This window comes from Homalodisca vitripennis, chromosome 7, assembly GCF_021130785.1.
Source record: "Homalodisca vitripennis isolate AUS2020 chromosome 7, UT_GWSS_2.1, whole genome shotgun sequence".
Taxonomy (NCBI): Eukaryota; Metazoa; Arthropoda; class Insecta; order Hemiptera; family Cicadellidae; genus Homalodisca; species Homalodisca vitripennis.
In genome coordinates, this window is record NC_060213.1 from 56603372 (window position 1) to 56624262 (window position 20891).

The window sequence follows — 20891 nt, forward strand, 5'->3', positions numbered from 1 at the left end:
TCTATACATCTAGTCTTATTTATCTGTTGAAAAATTGTAGGTCATGTGAATCTACAGATGACAGTAGTACCGTAGATGTTTTCCTTGTCTGAGTATGAGCAGGTGACACGTTGCGATATGTTTGAGGATGCCGCCCCGTGTGGACGTCCTTGTGTACCAGTATGGAAGTACGATCAGTGTTTATTTTTACTGACACCTTGCACGTACTTCCCAGACACCTCCATGCGACATCACCACTAGCCAGTACGTGTGATTCTCTATATTTATAGCTTCCAATAACCACGCTCGGTTTACCGGAGCTAGATCGTTCGATTGTGAACATCCATTACAATTTAATTTTAGTATCTCCTTTAGAGACAAACAAGGGCATAAACTGCAATACTCCAACGCTGAAATGTCCCTGATGTATTACCACTTATTGCATATAATTATAAATAGCAATAAATTTTATAATTAAGTAATGAAGTCTGTTGAATGTTAAACAAATTAATAAACCACTTTGTCTAGGTAATAAAATGTTTCTCAATTCAGAAGCATCAATCGGCCAGAGACAATTAACTGATTCACTGATAAGCGGACAGATTTATAAACTCTTTATAATGATTGATGTATATGAATGTATTGCTTTGTTACAGGGTGTAACTGAAGTACTGGTACTCCTGGATATATTCCAAACCGATTGAGATATAGATGTACAATCTTCATAACTATTAGAATACTTTATTGGACTTTTTGAAGGATACAAATATTTACCCCTCCTTTTTTCAAAGTGGTTAGGGGGGTCACTTTAAATTTTCAAATTCCATCCCCTATCTTGTAACATGTCATTTGAAAAGTAAATTCAAAAGAAACACAATGACATGAACGAAACATCTCTGCGACAATCCTAGCAAAAGTTATGGGCAAGCAACCCCTTATATCTTATGGTGTAAATTAAGTTCTGATACGCGTGGATTGTATTCCAAACGGATTGAGTACCACTTTACAACCTTCACCATACGTTTCCTTTTCAAATAGGGGTAGGATAAGTTTAAATGTTCAAATATCAACCCCTATTTTGTGACATGCCATTTTAAAGGTCTGTAACTTTTGCTTTAAACGGCGTCGAGGGGGTTTCTTTGTGTATTGTGTTTCTATTAAATAGAACTTCTCGCCTTTGCCCCACACGCTGTCTCTTCCAAGGTCGTTCACCAATCGTATGTTCGAGGTTTGTCGGTGGTTGTCGGAACTGCTCGGCTCTACCCCTCTCCGACTTTTTCTCTCAGAGGTCATTACCCCTTCCCGTTAAAATCAGCCCAGCCCTGTTTTGGAGTCTACTCCTCCTGAGAAGCTCATCTTTTGTGTTTTGTCCTCGCAGTGAGCCATTTTGTATCCGAGTTTCATTGGGTTTGGAGTTATCAAGTAATGCAGTTTTAACATAAGGACAATATTTGAAGTGAGTTCCATTATCATTTTCATTAGATATTTTGTAAGTTCGCCATTATTTTTATTTATCATTTCTTCGGTTATTGTTATTTTTAGTTAAAGCTCACTTGATCTGAGCTTGTATGTAGGTAGTCTCGAAAATGCTTTTCTTATTTGTTTATTAGTTTTTAGTTTTAATCTAAATAGAAATATCATTAACAAAATGCCATACAACTTCCTAAAATGGTGCGCCCATTTCAGACAGTTAGGAGGTTTTCACAGTAAAAACCTTTTTTATAAATACTAAAACTAAATTTATTTATATTGTATAATTGTTCAGGGTATCAGTGACGTTAACGGCGGTAGTAGCCAATGAAACTTTCTACGTTATTACCTTTGAGTACCAAGCCTTTTTGACTTGGCGGCACTGCCTAGATGGGCGTTATGTAATGTACGAGTAACACGATAAACAACGGTGTTGCCGCGCAGCAACAGTTGTACTCGCAACGTGTTGTGAGAAACATCCTGTTATTTGGTAACGTGATGACAACGAACAATGAATTCATTTCTTTCGTTGCCGGCAACGGTAAGCTTGACCTGGAAACAGTCTATAAAGCGGCAGACTCCAAACTCTTCATCCGTTATTTGAGTAACGGGGTTATAATGAACTACATAGTTGTAATGTGACCATTATTATTTAATGGCCGGAGATTTATCTACACCTCGATAATACCAGCTGATATATCAGTTTTATAAATCCTCCGGCCATTAAATAATGAATGGTAGATTACAAAATTAATTGTACAATTTGACTATGTTCATGTGTTTTATATTGTGTAAAGTTACTATGTATTCATTGTTAGAACTTATACAATTAAAAACTTAAATAATTGTATTTCTTACTAATGAATTATTCTTATACGTACTGCAAATCCATAGTAATAGCTTTTAATTAAATAATTAACTCTCAACGATAAAATTGTATGAATGATTAATCAGTCATATAATAAAACCACAGTTAGAGTTTTATCAAATGCTGCAATGCTTTATTAGTCGCATAACATTGTATGTTAAAAATATTATTTTACTGTAAATTATTATAATCATAACTAATTTGATGAATAATGTAGTTAATTTTTAAAGTTTGTTCTTAATTATATCAAATTATACTTTTAATTATCTCAAAATAAACTACAGTAACGAAGCTAATCAGTTTAATTATAAAATTTTAATACATTATAAAGTAACATTCCGTGTTTTAGTAATTTATTATATTTTTATAATTTTCTATAAGCAACAGCCACTGGAAAACGTTATTCAAATAACGTTGCGCAATGGATATACGGACGATTGTTTTGCAATTAATTGCTCACTCGGCAACAGTTGCTGAAATAACACGTTGCCGCAACCTGTTGTCTGCTGACAGAATAACGTCGCACAGCGTTGTGTTGCTGCTAAACAACGACAGTTTCCTCTCAAGCACTGCGAGTGCCAAGCATTTCCAACCGTTTACTTCTCTCAGTGTCAAGCACTTTTTATATGTTTGTGTAGTGTTCCGCTAAATAATTTATAACTTTATCAAAAATAAACATAACGAGATATTCTTTGTTGTATTATGTAGGGAGAAAACTGGGCTATAAATTAAAATATCTATCTGAATGATAACACATTTTAGATACCAAAAGATATATTTTCCAATTTTGAAGTAAAAAATTGTAGTAGGGCCTATGTTGTTTATTTAGTCTAGGTATTTATGGGGTTAACGAAAAACTTGGCATATAAATTGTTTCAAGTGCTCATCCTCCTGCATAAAAATATATGTGGTTTTAGGGGGTGGAAATCACAAATAACTTTGTTTTTTAATAATTAAAATGTAAATGTAATTTTGTGGTGTATTTGTGTACTGTTCCTATATGATTTTTGTGTTATATATGATTTTCAGAGTTATCTGCTCTCGATAGGTTATCCGAGTGTTCTGTGGTCAGAACACTTTCTGTTAAGCACCACCTACCGGTCCCTTCAGTATATATAACAATGGCGTCTCCTCTTATTACTCAATCGTGGCGCGTTAACTCTAATACAGTTAATAAGTTAAACAAGTTAATAAGAAACAGATTATGTGAGCAGTTAAAATATTAGGAAAATAAATTAGTCCTTTTTAATTGGCCATCGTGTTTTTTCCCGAGTGTGATTATGAGTTCGTTGTGAGAAAGTATGTATATTTTAAATCAAGAAAAGCTACTTGTAGCCTACTTATGTGATCGGAAGTTACCACGTCGTATATAAAAGTGCACAATACGTACATACGAAGTTATGGTTACATTAGTTTTGCTTATTCATAAAACTTATGTTTGTTTTTTTACACTATTTATTGGTTTGTTGAAAGTTCGATAAAATTTGTATGGATTTTTTCAATTTTATTTTCACCACACCGGAAACGATAATAATAATAAAAAAAAAAAAAAAAAAAATAAAAAAAACGGTTTTAGTGTATTAAAATTATAAATAATGAATTTTAGAACATTCAAAGTAAAACCACTTTTCTTGAAGGGAAAGCCGATCTAATCGGTCCTTGGTACTTTTGAGACATACCCAACGGGCCGATGTCATCTGCTCTCGACACTTTTCGGAATTACTTGGCACTCAAAGGGTTAACGTATTCTCCTTATCCTCTTGAACAAAAATATATGTATACTTGGTTTACAAGAATTACATTTTTTCAGCTCCTTGAGTAATGGCCTTTGCTAACACTCAACTGAAATATATTAGAATAAAACATGAAACACAAATTTTACTTACTAATGAAGAGAGTCAATGTATTTATGTCAATTTACAGCGTTTATGTTTCAGTTTAACAAATTTTACATTATGTTCATCAAGTATTGTATACTTTCTTGTTTACATTTAACCTTTTTTGGCTATTTTCGTGTATGTTTATGGTAGAAATGAGGTTTTATGCAAAATTTAATTTAATTTATGAAATATATCAGAATAATACATGAAACACAAATTTTACTTACTAATGAAGAGAGTCAATGTATTTATGTCAATTTACAGCGTTTATGTTTCAGTTTAACAAATTTTACATTATGTTCATCAAGTATTGTATACTTTCTTGTTTACATTTAACCTTTTTTGGCTATTTTCGTGTATGTTTATGGTAGAAATGAGGTTTTATGCAAAATTTAATTTAATTTATGAAATATATCAGAATAATACATGAAACACAAATTTTACTTACTAATGAAGAGAGTCAATGTATTTATGTCAATTTACAGCGTTTATGTTTCAGTTTAACAAATTTTACATTATGTTCATCAAGTATTGTATACTTTCTTGTTTACATTTAACCTTTTTTGGCTATTTTCGTGTATGTTTATGGTAGAAATGAGGTTTTATGCAAAATTTAATTTAATTTATGAAATATATCAGAATAATACATGAAACACAAATTTTACTTACTAATGAAGAGAGTCAATGTATTTATGTCAATTTACAGCGTTTATGTTTCAGTTTAACAAATTTTACATTATGTTCATCAAGTATTGTATACTTTCTTGTTTACATTTAACCTTTTTTGGCTATTTTCGTGTATGTTTATGGTAGAAATGAGGTTTTATGCAAAATTTAATTTAATTTATGAAATATATCAGAATAATACATGAAACACAAATTTTACTTACTAATGAAGAGAGTCAATGTATTTATGTCAATTTACAGCGTTTATGTTTCAGTTTAACAAATTTTACATTATGTTCATCAAGTATTATTGTATACTTTCTTGTTTACATTTAACCTTTTTTGGCTATTTTCGTGTATGTTTATGGTAGAAATGAGGTTTTATGCAAAATTTAATTTAATTTATGAAATATATCAGAATAATACATGAAACACAAATTTTACTTACTAATGAAGAGAGTCAATGTATTTATGTCAATTTACAGCGTTTATGTTTCAGTTTAACAAATTTTACATTATGTTCATCAAGTATTGTATACTTTCTTGTTTACATTTAACCTTTTTTGGCTATTTTCGTGTATGTTTATGGTAGAAATGAGGTTTTATGCAAAATTTAATTTAATTTATGAAATATATCAGAATAATACATGAAACACAAATTTTACTTACTAATGAAGAGAGTCAATGTATTTATGTCAATTTACAGCGTTTATGTTTCAGTTTAACAAATTTTACATTATGTTCATCAAGTATTGTATACTTTCTTGTTTACATTTAACCTTTTTTGGCTATTTTCGTGTATGTTTATGGTAGAAATGAGGTTTTATGCAAAATTTAAAGTCTACAGATGACTTCTTTCACGAGATATTTGTAAAAAAATATGTACAAAAGAAGTGAAAATAAATTATTCTTATTCTTATAACAAAAATATGTACAAAAGATATCTCACCACTTGATAGGCTACATTCATACTTTAGTTCATTTATTAGTTCTTTTTCTCTCTTAGGACAAGAAGCTTAAAAATCGCAACTAGTCCTAAAAAGGACCTTTGCGATGCTTCCGAAGTGATAGGATATTCTGGATGGGTAAGGTTTTGGGTAGGGGCCGACACCTGTCGAGATCAATGAGGGAGAATTTAGGCCATAATATGGTTATTGTTCCTTTATTATTTATGACATTACTTAATTGTTTAAACTATTTCTATTAATTTGCAACATGTGACTTTAATTTAGTATTTTAGATGCGTTAATACTCTTGTTATACGATATGTAAAGTATCGATGGTTGTAAAAACGATATAAAAACCGGTTCCGCTTATCGTACTCTGCCCCCAGAGTTTCTGGGTGGATGTATAACAAGCTAAGGAGAGATATGCATTGGTGGTGGAGATAATAAGGATACTAACGTTCATGAAAAAAAGTACAAGACATTTTATAGGTCAGATTACGGCTTCCAACTGAATATTAAGATAATTTAAGAGTTATTCGGTGCTTTTATTCTTTTTTGTCTTTTTGCAACATTTTCTACCTCTATGATGAAGCTGTTCACTTGTTTGACAATACGCATCTTATTGGTGTATCTTGTTTGTAGTTTGTATTTTTCCCCCGTTTCCTGAATGGCCAGATTTTGCTGCACAGTACATTAAAAAGGCAGTGTTCTTTATGTTTTTTCATCACAATCAGCCATTTTTTTGTTTGGGTTTTGTTGAGTTTGGAGTTACCTTCTTCAAGTGAACTAGTTTTACTTACGGGACTTTACATTTCTTTGTATAACAAAATGTGGCGGCTATTGTCCTCCCTTCATTAAATATTAGATACGTTGGCCCTTGTATTTATTTCTGCATTCTTTTATTTATTTAAGTTTTTTCTACCTTGCCTTCGGTTATGATTTTTATTTCTAGTTTTATTTCATTTTACTTATGATATTGTTTCTAGTGCAGGTCGGTTGGCCCCCGGTTAAGCTATTTTTCTAACGTATAAACTAATCACTCATATGATATGAGGTACTATCATATGAGGTACCCATATATTTCGTTAATACCTCAAGGATGTTTTTCTTGTTTTTGCAAATTCAAGGTGCCATAGGAGTCTTCACTGATGAACAGGGGCATTCATTCATTCAATTTTCATTTATTTATCTCATTTACATATAATACAAATATAGTGATAATAATATACACGAGAAGGTACCCACATGGGCAAAAGCCTGTGTGTGAGAACCGAGTCCATCTTCACTCGAGTTTGCAATCACAATAATACTAATATACAATGTAAATTTTATATTCAAAAATTAAAATGTAATTAATGTAAATTTTTTTTCATTCAGGATCGGTACTGCTGTGACGTAAATTCAGTTGTTACTTAGGCTTTCCTCCCTTTCTTATGTGAATAAATAAGTAAATTTTGACTAATGGTGTGAAGTGGCTAAATTAAACATTTACCGTTAGATATGAGATCCGGCACAATTGTTCTGATGTGTGCCAACAGGGGGAAGCAAGTCCAAGTACTATGGGCCACAATACTTCTTCACTCAATAAATATCATAGCATAATTTTATAGGATGTTTTATAACTATTTATGGATGGTTAAATTATCTTCACAGGACCAAGTGTGAAGGTGGTGGTAGAAATTATAAAATCACAGGAATGTGTGCATTCAGTATATGAGCTGTAATACAGATTGTAATGAACAGTTAACTATTCATGGATGGTTAAATTATCTTCACAGGACCAAGTGTGAAGGTGGTGGTAGAAATTATAAAATCACAGGAATGTGTGCATTCAGTATATGAGCTGTAATACAGATTGTAATGAACAGTTAACTATTTATGGATGGTTAAATTATCTTCACAGGACCAAGTGTGAAGGTGGTGGTAGAAATTATAAAATCACAGGAATGTGTGCATTCAGTATATGAGGTGTAATACAGATTGTAATGAACAGTTAACTATTCATGGATGGTTAAATTATCTTCACAGGACCAAGTGTGAAGGTGGTGGTAGAAATTATAAAATCACAGGAATGTGTGCATTCAGTATATGAGCTGTAATACAGATTGTAATGAACAGTTAACTATTAACCTGTGATCTACATTAATAAGTTTTATCAGGTTTAAATATATTTGACAAACTTTTTATTTGTATATGCATATAGGAAAGTTTCCCACATTAGATACAGCCTAGGAATTTTCCTTAAACCCCGTCTTTTTATATTAATTTAACTGTTTCCAATATAAAATTCACCTTTTTATGTTATCGTACTAAGAACATTTAATATTTAAAACAAATCACCAGTTACATTCAATAAGGTTACATGCTATACTATTTAGTAATTTATTGTTATTTGCAATAGTTTATATACAGTAATTTACCCAATCATCCACTCAAAAAGATTATTTAGAAAATGTTGGCCATGGCTTTTGCTCAAATTTAGTCAATGAGGTATAATTACTACGGCTCCCAATTAATTTTTTCTATATTACAAAAAATCCGTCTCTGTACATGTTTGGTATCAATCAAAAGTCCTTACATATCAGATGTGCCTTTTGAGGTACAGAGGCACAATGACAGTACTCCAGATCTCTCAATATAAAGTCGCAGTGAAGGTAACTACATGTATTATAGCTACATGGTTATCCTACAATAGTTAACACATAAACTGTGGCAGACGCCCTTTGGCACCGAGTTATAGTAAAAGTACTCCAGATCACTCGGTATAAAGTCGCAGTGAAGGTAACTACATGTATTATAGCTACATGGTTATCCTACGATAGTTAACACATAAACTGTGGCAGACGCCCTTTGGCACCGAGTTATAGTAAAAGTACTCCAGATCACTCGGTATAAAGTCACAGTGAAGGTAACTACATGTATTATAGCTACATGGTTATCCTACAATAGTTAACACATAAACTGTGGCAGACGCCTTTTGGCACCGAGTTATAGTAAAAGTACTCCAGATCACTCGGTATAAAGTCGCAGTGAAGGTAACTACATGTATTATAGCTACATGGTTATCCTACAATAGTTAACACATAAACTGTGGCAGACGCCCTTTGGCACCGAGTTATAGTAAAAGTACTCCAGATCACTCGGTACAAAGTCGCAGTGAAGGTAACTACATGTATTATAGCTACATGGTTATCCTACAATAGTTAACACATAAACTGTGGCAGACGCCCTTTGGCACCGAGTTATAGTAAAAGTACTCCAGATCACTCGGTATAAAGTCGCAGTGAAGGTAACTACATGTATTATAGCTACATGGTTATCCTACAATAGTTAACACATAAACTGTGGCAGACGCCCTTTTGGCACTGAGTTATAGTAAAAGTACTCCAGATCACTCGGTATAAAGTCGCAGTGAAGGTAACTACATGTATTATAGCTACATGGTTATCCTACAATAGTTAACACATAAACTGTGGCAGACGCCTTTTGGCACCGAGTTATAGTAAAAGTACTCCAGATCACTCGGTATAAAGTCGCAGTGAAGGTAACTACATGTATTATAGCTACATGGTTATCCTACGATAGTTAACACATAAACTGTGGCAGACGCCCTTTGGCACCGAGTTATAGTAAAAGTACTCCAGATCACTCGGTATAAAGTCGCAGTGAAGGTAACTACATGTATTATAGCTACATGGTTATCCTACAATAGTTAACACATAAACTGTGGCAGACGCCCTTTGGCACCGAGTTATAGTAAAAGTACTCCAGATCACTCGGTATAAAGTCGCAGTGAAGGTAACTACATGTATTATAGCTACATGGTTATCCTACAATAGTTAACACATAAACTGTGGCAGACGCCTTTTGGCACCGAGTTATAGTAAAAGTACTCCAGATCACTCGGTATAAAGTCGCAGTGAAGGTAACTACATGTATTATAGCTACATGGTTATCCTACAATAGTTAACACATAAACTGTGGCAGACGCCTTTTGGCACCGAGTTATAGTAAAAGTACTCCAGATCACTCGGTACAAAGTCGCAGTGTAAGGTAACTACATGTATTATAGCTACATCGTTATCCTACAATAGTTAACACATAAACTGTGGCAGACGCCTTTTGGCACCGAGTTATAGTAAAAGTACTCCAGATCACTCGGTACAAAGTCGCAGTGTAAGTAACTACATGTATTATAGCTACATCGTTATCCTACAATAGTTAACACATAAACTGTGGCAGACGCCTTTTGGCACCGAGTTATAGTAAAAGTACTCCAGATCACTCGGTACAAAGTCGCAGTGTAAGTAACTAGATGTATTATAGCTACATCGTTATCCTACAATAGTTAACACATAAACTGTGGCAGACGCCTTTTGGCACCGAGTTATAGTAAAAGTACTCCAGATCACTCGGTACAAAGTCGCAGTGTAAGTAACTACATGTATTATAGCTACATCGTTATCCTACAATAGTTAACACATAAACTGTGGCAGACGCCTATTGGCACCGAGTTATAGTAAAAGTACTCCAGATCACTCGGTACAAAGTCGCAGTGTAAGTAACTACATGTATTATAGCTACATCGTTATCCTACAATAGTTAACACATAAACTGTGGCAGACGCCTTTTGGCACCGAGTTATAGTAAAAGTACTCCAGATCACTCGGTACAAAGTCGCAGTGTAAGTAACTACATGTATTATAGCTACATGGTTACCCTACAATAGTTAACACATAAACTGTGGCAGACGCCTTTCGGTACCGATTTATAGTAATAGTACTCAAGATTACTCAGTACAATGTTTCAGTGAAGGTGTAAGCAACAGATGAAAAAAAAACACTAGTTGCATCCCTAAACAGACATTAATTTGCCTGCATGTCGTATTTCCCCTGTTTGTATCCTTGATCTTCATTTTTGGAAAGTAAATATATCTGTAAATCTGACAAAATATACTGTAATTCCTTGCTGTCTCGTCTCAGTTACTCATTTCCTTGGATTAGTATAGGACTAATGTCAATTTGTACTCGTATACACTAAATCAGTGTTGTATCTCTAGTCAATATACAAAAGACTCGCTGTTTCTTCAATGCTATATCTTATAAAAGCATTGCAATTTGAGTCTGGTGCATACATTGCTTTGTGATTCAGTTTGCAATGATCAAGAATTGCTATTGCCTCCGATCATAAACATGAAGAAATCTGGTTTTATCCAGCTACTTTATATATATCTTACCAATATAAGTTACGTGTACATGTTAACAATTTTAATAACTAATTTAAAGAAATCAATATCTATGTAAAAATGATATCCAGGTTTGTAGTTGTGGGTTCAATAGTAAAAGTCATATAAAATCATTGTCATAGCTTTTAGCAGTACCCTACTTTCGAAGCGCTAGAAAATGTAATTTCAAAAAGTTCGAACTTAGAACAAAACACAGAATATCTGTATAGCCGTCCTCAGGTAATGTGCCTAGCAACGAAAAACAACGGAATTACATTTTTATTTATACAGATTTTAAACAAATATAAATAAAATATCATGACTTTTTAAATAATATAATTAAAGCGTTTCTGTTAATTTGACCATTTATTTTCTAATATTGTTGGGTAAAAATAATTGCGGTATTGAAAATCATTGATACTTCGATACCGCTATGTATTATTTGTGGATACTTTGGTACTACCCGGAGGCCACTATTTTTAGAAAAACTTTTCTTGCCCGGGACATAAAAACTAAATTATTAAAAATAATAGACTGTATTTAATTTACTGTGAAAATAACATGTCCTTATGATTATCAGTTTTTAATGCCTCCCAAAAAGCGATGTTGTTGTATAAGAAGGTTTAGATGAAGATTTTTTTTGTTCTCTTATGACAAGAAGCTTAGCAATTGTACCTAGTCCTATAAAGACCTTTGCGCTACTTCCGTAGTTACAGGATATTCTTAATGGGTAAGGTTTTGGGTAGGGGCCGCTTTCTGTCGAGATCCACGAGGGAGAATTTAATCCAATGATTTCAGTCACGTCTCCTCGGAAGAAGGGGAAGACAGCTCTGAACCTACCTCTCTAGTCAAAGCAAGCAGGGGGTAGCACACCCGTATGTCTAGGCTAGCAAAGCCTTTGACTCCTAGGAAACTAACACCACCAACACCAACAGCCATCTCCCACAATAGACTAGACCTATCGACTTATGCTTTGATCCCAGAATCTCGACATTTGCGGCAAGTGATGTCCATAAGGTTGCCCAGATTTAAGTGACACATTGATTTTTGCTGTACCCAGTGTGGGTTCAACTGGAAGGTTAAAACCAGACAGAAGTTAACCCTCCTGGGTTTATACATGTTACTAGTAGTACCAAAGTTAAAGATTACCATTATGAGTATTAAATTATCTCATATCAAGGATCAATTCAAGGAACCTGTAGGCTTTGGAGCAAATCATGTGTACGTAATCGTCGGGGTTAAAAGATTGAGTAATAATGGTAAAAATTATATTTGTATAACTGTTGTGTATATCAGCACAGTGTTTGCATTCTACTAGATGGTAAGATCGTTATAATGGTTTTAGTACAATGTAGAATAATATAATATATACTTGCAGGTGCAGAATGGAGCGGTTACCTCTAGAGGTGCTAGAGTTGGTTGCTGAGAACTTGACAACCAAGGATTTGTCAGCGTGCAGTGCCGTCAGTATGAGCTGGAGAGACATCTTCAACCACGACAGTCTGTGGAAGCCTCACTGTAACATAAGTATTGCTGATTATCTGGAGACTGCTGAGTGTCAAGTGCAGCCAGGATTCGTGTCTCCAGTCATGGAGAACAATAAGTTAAGCCCAATCTGTCACTGGAGGATGTGCTTCATGCGTGAGAACCACCTGTTCAAGAACTGGAGAGGGATGAGATACGTAGTAAATAAAGTAAAGGCTAGTCACGATTCATTCTTTCATTCTACATTCCTTTCCGATGATTACTTAATAGAGATTACTGATGGTAGAGCGAGTTTGTGGGATATGAGAAAAACTCCTGTTCACTTAAGCGACCCCTTTGATTTCCCTTGTATCCATCGTACTGCTTGGAGTGGGAGAATCGGTGATAACATGTTTTGTGTTGCCCAATGTCTGTGTGTGCTTTTGTACCACTTCAACACTATTTTTGATGAAAAATGGAATCTGCTGCGGTTTTTTTTTATCGGCGGAGAAGAGTCGCTGTCACCTAGTGACAGTGCGTTGCTTAGATGTGACAGACCGGGTCCAAGCATTGATAAAATGTTAGTTATAGGAAATATATTTTTGGGTTGTTCCGACGATGTTGGAGCCAAGGGTGTCTTGCATGTATGGGATATTAAAGAAGGCAAAAGACTAAACAGAATCGATTTCACAATGAAATATGGCTCTGACATCAAGATAGATAGATTAATCCGATCAGAAACTTTATCACTGGACTTTGTCATCATTCTGGAAACAAAAATTTTAGAAAAGCATTATAGATATTCTATACAAGTGCATAGTATTAAAGAGGTAGATTTCCCCAAATTTAGTGTAAACCATGACTTGCCGTACGACGTGCCTGACTATAATCTTAATTGTATTATAAATGGCAGGTTTCTTGCCGTCACTTTCTGTGGATTCGTCTATGTCTACAATTATTTAACATCACAGCTGGTTGTAACATCAACACCAACTCAGCGAATCCAAATATCTTCTAGTAGCACAGGTTTTGCAATTAGTAATATGATTTTGTTCCTTGAAAACAACATGTTCACTGTGGCTTTCAATACGGACACATTACAAATTACACCATTAAAAATGAAAAATGCATACAAAATTCCTAGGTCGACTATAACGGCAAATTCACTTACCAGCAACTATTTTATTTCTGAATATGGGTCCAGTTGTGCTTTATGGGAATTGGGAAGAGATTCAAGGTCAGGCAGTGCAACATTTTTAAACTCTATAGAATTGAATTCCTGTTGTTTTTATATGCGTAATGTCAATAACTCCTGTACTAAGATAGTTATTACAGATCATAGTAAAAAATATATTTTAATTGTTAATTTTTGGTAATCCCAAACTTAGACCGCATAATATTGTGTCACATAACAACTTTGACAATTTCCTTGGACACCTGTATGGCTTGTTAAATACATTTATAAATAGTAATAAGAAAATTGCATCAGTTTGCCGTATGGCGATTTCGTTATAAATATTTTAATCAATGACTGTAGGGAAAGTAAGTATGTATACTTTTAAGTTTCAACCTTTTGCGGCCATTAGCTATGTAACTAGACCTATCTAGTCCTAATTATGTAGATAAAAACACATGTACTGACAATATGGCGACGTCTGTACGTGTGGATAGAATTGAGAGTGCTCTAGTGGAGCCTATGGTAGTCTCAGACCACCATGCAATTGTTTTAAATTGTAAATTTATACCTGGGGAAAACAACACTGACGTGATGTAAAAATAAGACAACAATGATGTAAATAGTACCGGTGTAATTAAAGTTTTAAGACTATGGTTGTTATAAATTATCTGTATTTTGTTACATCAATCGTTAAACTCAACTGGTTCATTATGTATCAATTAGGTAGTATTTATGAAAATGTTTACTCTTTCTTAACCAAATTTCAAAACATCGCGGGTATTGCCTTCCCAACCAAGTGTTTTCCAGCTGTTGGAAATATGCATCACCTTCCCTACATGGTACAATTCGGAACTTAGGGAAATTAAAGAAAATTGTTTAGATATGCATGCTCAGTTTAAATCCACAGATAAAATCTATTTTAAGGGCTGATACACTATATTTAAAAAGTAATGTAAATCCGATGTTAGAAAATGTAAATTACTTTTGAGTTGTGAGAGAGTTGCTTATGCTAGTAAAAAATCAAAAGATTATGTAATCGTACACCTTATACGGTAACAAACAACCAATTTAAAAGATTAAATTATCAGTAAAATATTTTATTTTTTCTTCAACATATTACATTTAATGGTTTAATTGTAATAGGGAATAATAAATATAAAGAAGTCAGTAGTATTAATGAAAATTTAAGTAACAATTATGAAGCTAATAAGGAAACCGAAGTTTTAAATAGTTTATCTCCATTGACTTCAAGCACTTCTTTGTAAATATTATAAGTGATCTTACCTCTAGTGTACTACTATCTAGTCGATATGTGTCGTATTATTTAAATAAGTTAAGTTGTAATATATCTAATCTAAAATAGATTTGGTCAGAGTGGAGCAAATTTGTGATGCTGTGGATTCAATATGTAATACCGAAGTGTTTGCCTACCTTCTGAAATTTTGTACTGATAATGGTATATTTCCAAGATGCCTCAAACTAGTAAAGTTATACCACTGTTTAAAAAGGATTAAGAACTAACTATAAGAATTTTCGACCTGTCTCGATAATTACAATTATTACAAGTAATTGAGGTGGTAATCAATGGACAAGTAATCAAGCATTGTGAAAGTAATCTACTGTTATCAGATAGTCAATTCGGTTTTGCGAGTGTCTCTTAAGAGGACACACTGTAGAAAAATTCGTGAATAACTATATTTATGGTGTAGATGATAAGAACGTAGTCATATTAAAGTTTTTTTGATATGTCGAAAGCATTTGATACTGTAAATCATGAAATCTTACTGCGAAAGCTATGATTTTAATTACTTTTCTTTGGAGTTCTATCTTAGCGAGAGACATCTAATGGTTGCTTTCAATGCTACCCCATTAGAAACATATAAAGTTTACTACATTATTATTTAATTAGGCAAGAAGGTCATTAACATACATTATAAATAATACTGGGCCCAAAATCGAGCCTTGGGGGACTCTTGCTTTTACTGGGCCTCGCTGATGTTACTCAATTTTGGGCCCAGTATTATTTATAATGTATGTTAATGACCTTCCTCTATTTAAATAATAATATAGTGCGCGCGCTCACACACACACACACACACACACACAAACGCGCGCGCGTGCGCGCGTGGATTATTGGGCTGCACCTAATATTCCTTGTGTTATCTGTGATAAAACTCTAGGAATTCATTGTGACGAACCCTAACATATGTAAGGCCAGACCCGTAACACCTTATACGGTAACAATCAACAAATTTAAAGTATTAAATTATCAGTTAAATATTTAGTTTTTTCTTCAACATGTTATATTTAATGGTTTAATTGTAATAGTGAACAGTAAATATAAAGCAGTAAACACGCTGGAATGTTCAGAATCTGCTAAGTTAGCGTCTGGGACAACGCCACTCTAGGTGGAAGGCCTTTGTTATTAGAGCAGTCGTAACGGGTTTTGAACGCGTTAAGCACGCGTGATATCGCTCTCTCTCTCTCTCTCTCTCTCTCTCTCTCTCTCTCCCGTTCTAAATTTATAACCTTATAAATTATAAAGTAAATTTCACATTGTTGGTCAAATGAAGTACAGTATATTGTTTTATTCGATCAACCAATGGAGAGGTTTTATTTAATATAAACACCTGAATAACATGGGCTGGTTCATCACCGCGTCTGAAGATCGAACTCGAGAACATTCTAAATAAATTAAAGTGTGGTCGAGGCCACATAATTTTAGTCTTAAATATAAACTACATTATGGACATGTTGGGTTTTTATAGGGCTACATCGCCAAGACAATCTGAAGTGGAATGTTCATATTGAAGTCATATGTAAAAACAAAATTAGCCAAGGGTATTTTTATGTTGTTTGTATTAAAATTAATTGTACTTGTAAGCACATGTACATATTCACTTGTTCTGTGGGATTATTGTGAGGGGCAGCTGTACTAACACATAAATGCTATTAATATTCCAAAAAAGAGGCATAAGGGTCATATGTAATATTATCAGTAGGTCCAGGGCTGTATTTCTAAATAGGCTAAGTAGGCTGCAGCCTAGAGCGGCAAAATTAAGGGGCGGCAGATTTGAAAAAAAAATTAAAATATTAAAATGAAATATTTGTGAAATACAATATTATTTTCCTTATACGAGTTTAAGTTTGTGTTATATAAATAGAGCTTTTAGGAAACACATACACTTTAATTTCCTATTTCGTTGTATGTATTACTACAAAATATGTACGAACGCCTTGTTCCTTCGCGCAACGAGCGGCGATCTGCCAATTTACATTGGCAACACCCCCTGGCAGCCGGCAGCCCTGGGTGGCTGGCGCGACAGCTCTCCGCTCCCCTTCCCCTCCCCACCTTTCCAACACTGGCGCTCAGCTGATAGTCACCTGACGCTGTCACGGACCGACAGACGCACCCTCTGACTCACGACTCACACATCCACAGATTACACTACACTACAGTCTACAGTGACTACACTGCACTGTCAGTTGGAGGTTGATGTTAGTGTTGTGCACACGGCGGCACGGTTACGCCGGTTACGGTGTTATATAAGTCGTTGACTCGTTGTATTCAGCTAGTTCAATGTTAAAGTCAACAATCAATTGTAAGTATGATTGAATCTGAATGAGACTTAGATGTAAGAGTGGAGTGAATGGAAAATTTTAGCTAACAAGTAACCATTGCAATAACATGTGGGTCGTTGTCAAATCAACTGTCCTTTCGAGGTCCCAATATATACTCGTACAATTTTTAATAACTTTAATTTTAAGGGGGCGATTCACCATTGCGGTTTTAGCAACCTTTGGCCGGTCGGCTCCCATAAGCGCAATGTTAATTTCACGCTTGCAGGCTTGTCGAATTCAAATGATCATATTCCAACAGTGCTCACAAAATGTGCTCATAAAAAGTAATATTTTTTTACGGAAATCTATTGACAACTAATCAATCTAGGGTTCTCGATTTTTTAATTTCCTCTAAAAAAATCTGTTCAACGGGCGGTTAAAAATCACTAATTTTTGGACTTTTTGCCAAGTCCCCTACACTATATTATTTAATATTTTCAACATTTAAAAAACGGCAATCCTAGATCACCATTTGAGGAATACACCAATACTCTAAAATTTAGGATAACTTAATTCTGTGAGCAGTGATCATTTGAATTCCACGCCCTGTTTTCATGGTCAGCGGTGTGTTAGAGCACCCCCTTAATAAAATATACTCAATTGTCGTATGTGTTATCAATGAACCAATTAAAATTTAGGATAATTACTTTACTTGCTTATTACCGCTGCTCTTGTACTTATTACTCCTTATAAACCTCATGAGTGTTACTCTCTACATCATGGAATGTTAGGTAGGTACCCTAAATCATGAGTGTTACTTGGTAGTTTTAAGGGAAAATTGTTTAAACTACAGATATTTTGGCATATTTAACATATGTTTTAGATAAGTAAGAACAGAAGTACTCTAAAACTCATTATTAAGACAAAATAAAATTTTTTGGCGAGTGAAACTCAAATTGAAAAAATCTCATAAAAATTCATGTAAGTAATACAATGTATTTGCTTGCGTTCTCACAGAAAAAAGTCCAACATTTTTCCAGATCCCCTTTTGGCTGGTATATGTGTGCCCTCCAGACCTTCTTCCTTCTTCCCATATAAAAAGAGCTTTCAAATCTCGTTTTCTCCAGGACCCCTAGGATGGCAGTTACGCAGATTACGCTCCCAAATAACTGACTATTCGGTTCTAACGTAGAGTTTTATATTTTAGGCTACTACTAGCTTCTCTACAACTACAATGAGGCTTAGCGGTGCGGAGTACAAGAAACGGGCGAAGAAGAAACTCGAAGAACAAGAACGTGTATTGAAACAAACCAAAAGGCTAGATTTGTTCTTTAAGACGCCAGGAGAACAAGAGATTGCACCAGTACTTGAAGGACCTGCACTTGACGATTCCATATTTTGACTGTTTCAATTCTTCACAAATTTCTTGTCTTACATTTTGAGCCATTAATTCAATGACTTCTTCACACGTTTGGGAAGAGAGATAGTTTGTATGACCACTTTGTATGAGACGGCCGGCCAGCTGGACGACAATGTTTCAGCTGGGCCAAGCTGCTCAAATCCACCAGCTAACCTAGCAAGTTTAAACGAAGACATCATCATAGCTCACGAGATCGCCACTGAAAGCCTTTCGTTGGAGCTGCTGTCACCCTGCTGTTCCAGCGAAGATCCAGCTTTCTGGGTTTTGAATGATGCAACTCGAGATTCAATCGCAAAAAATGGGTTCAACCAAAATATCGACCTGGATTTCTCAAACAGCGTCAGAGAATACAAGGATCAAAAACGATATTTATCCAAATCTCTGTTTCAACGAACATTGAAAAATGGAGAGGTTCAGGACAGAAAGTGGATGGTATTCTCAAAAAGCAAGGGTTCTGTTTATTGTGGCCCTTGTTTGGCATTCAATTTCAAAGAGAAATCCCAGTTTGATTGTAAAGACGGATTCAACGACTGGAAAAATGGTGAAAGTCGGGCCAGTCATCACGAAAACTCACCAATTCACAAGTCGGCAATCATTACTCTAAAATCACGAGAAATTGCTCTGAAACGTGTTGGCAGTATGTTAACTGAGCAGCTAGACAAAGAAACCAATTATTGGAAAAAGGTTTTGGCCAGGGTTATAGCGGCCGTTAAGGCCTTGACATCAAGAGGCCTTGCATTAAGAGGCGATGATGAAATCTTTGGATCAAACAGAAATGGAAATTTTCTTATGGCTTTAGAGCTTATCTCCGAATTCGACCCTTTTTTAGCTACTCACATTGAAAAATATGGTAATTGTGGAAGTGGTCATACAAACTATCTCTCTTCCCAAACGTGTGAAGAAGTCATTGAATTAATGGCTCAAAATGTAAGACAAGAAATTTGTGAAGAATTGAAACAGTCAAAATATTTTTCTCTCATAGTTGATTCAACCCAGACATGTCTCATGTAGACCAGTTGGTTCTTGCAGTCAGATATGTTTTAAATGACGGTGTACCCTGTGAACGATTTCTTACCTTCATCCCGTCAGTTGGACATACCGCAGAGGGTATGTTTAAAAGTGTGATGAGAGAACTAGGAAATCTGGAAATAAACATTGATGACTGCCGAGGCCAATCGTACGATAATGCCTCAAATATGTCGGGGACTTACAATGGTCTTCAGGCAAAGATAAAGAGCAAAAGTCCTTTAGCTCTATTCATCCCGTGTGCGGCTCATTCTTTAAATCTGGTCGGATCATCTGCTGCTGAATCTTGTGAAGAAGCGTGCAGATTCTTCATGTTGCTTCAAGAACTTTATGTGTTTTTTACATCTTCTATAAAACGATGGGAGTGCCTGATAGGTGTAATGGAAGATTCTTATCAGAATAATAAGACTATAAAAAGGGTGTGTCCTACACGATGGTCGGCTAGGGATGATGCATGTCAGAGCTTGCGAGAGTCTTGGGACGAAGTGTACAAGGCTTTGACAACAATTTCAAAAGACCCAACAGAAAAGGCTACAGCCAGATGTGAGGCTCAAGGAATCGCTCGGAATCTAGAACGTTTTGAGACTGCATTTATGGTATGCTTCTGGAGCACTGCCCTCCATAGAATTCACAAAGTCAGTAAAACTATACAAAGTGGAACCGTTGACGTTTTGTTAGTCAGGGATTTGTATGGTTCTCTAGAGGAATATTTTGTGTCAGAAAGAAACAACTTTTCTTATTTCGAGGAATTGGGTATGAAGATAACCAAAACTGAAACATACGATTCATACGAAAAAGACACAAGCAGACAAACCAAGCGAAAAGTCTGGCCAGACGAAACCCAGAGTGAAGAAGTCAACCTGACTGGCAGAGATGACTTGAGAATTAACACATTTCTTCCAATTCTAGACTCCTTTATTTGTGAATTTAAGAGAAGAAAAATGGCCTATAGTGACTTTGTAGATAAATTCTACTTCCTGACTCAATTGTGTGACAGCAAAACAGACATCAACATCACAGAAGAGGAACTAAGAAACAAGGCAACGAAACTTCATCAAATTTATCAAAATGACTTAGATTCCGATTTTATTGAAGAGTGCATTCACTTTCAACAACACTGTGCGGTGGGAATGGACAATCCCTCAGATAAAACGTTGGAAGGAATTTCTACCTTTTTGAGAAAGAACTCGTTGCATGATGTTTACCCTA

General features: G+C 34.8%; 2 protein-coding genes across 2 annotated transcripts; both read left to right on the plus strand.

Annotated features, from left to right (window-relative positions):
* The first annotated feature begins 202 nt into the window (after window positions 1–202).
* LOC124366720 lies at window positions 203–18638 on the plus strand. The gene is made up of 4 exons (XM_046823320.1): window positions 203–243; window positions 12413–12801; window positions 17118–17173; window positions 18444–18638. Exons 2-4 carry the CDS (start codon window positions 12420–12422, stop codon window positions 18636–18638), a joined length of 633 nt encoding a protein of 210 aa, XP_046679276.1. The 5' UTR covers window positions 203–243; window positions 12413–12419.
* Window positions 17424–19667, plus strand: LOC124366721 (zinc finger MYM-type protein 1-like). The gene has a single exon (XM_046823322.1). The coding sequence runs from the start codon at window positions 18729–18731 to the stop codon at window positions 19665–19667; it is 939 nt and encodes a 312-aa protein (XP_046679278.1). The 5' UTR covers window positions 17424–18728.
* Window positions 19668–20891: the final 1224 nt, after the last annotated feature.

What these genes read in the sequence shown, in the direction of transcription:
- LOC124366720 (XM_046823320.1), top strand. Translation starts at nt 12,420, where the DNA reads ATGGAGCGGTTACCTCTAGAGGTGCTAGAGTTGGTTGCTGAGAACTTG. An exon ending in CTTAATAGAGATTACTGATG is followed by an intron (nt 12,802 to 17,117) that starts GTAGAGCGAGTT and finishes ACACATCCACAG; the next exon opens with ATTACACTACACTACAGTCT. An exon ending in ACTGTCAGTTGGAGGTTGAT is followed by an intron (nt 17,174 to 18,443) that starts GTTAGTGTTGTG and finishes TTTATATTTTAG; the next exon opens with GCTACTACTAGCTTCTCTAC.
- LOC124366721 (XM_046823322.1), top strand. Translation starts at nt 18,729, where the DNA reads ATGACCACTTTGTATGAGACGGCCGGCCAGCTGGACGACAATGTTTCA.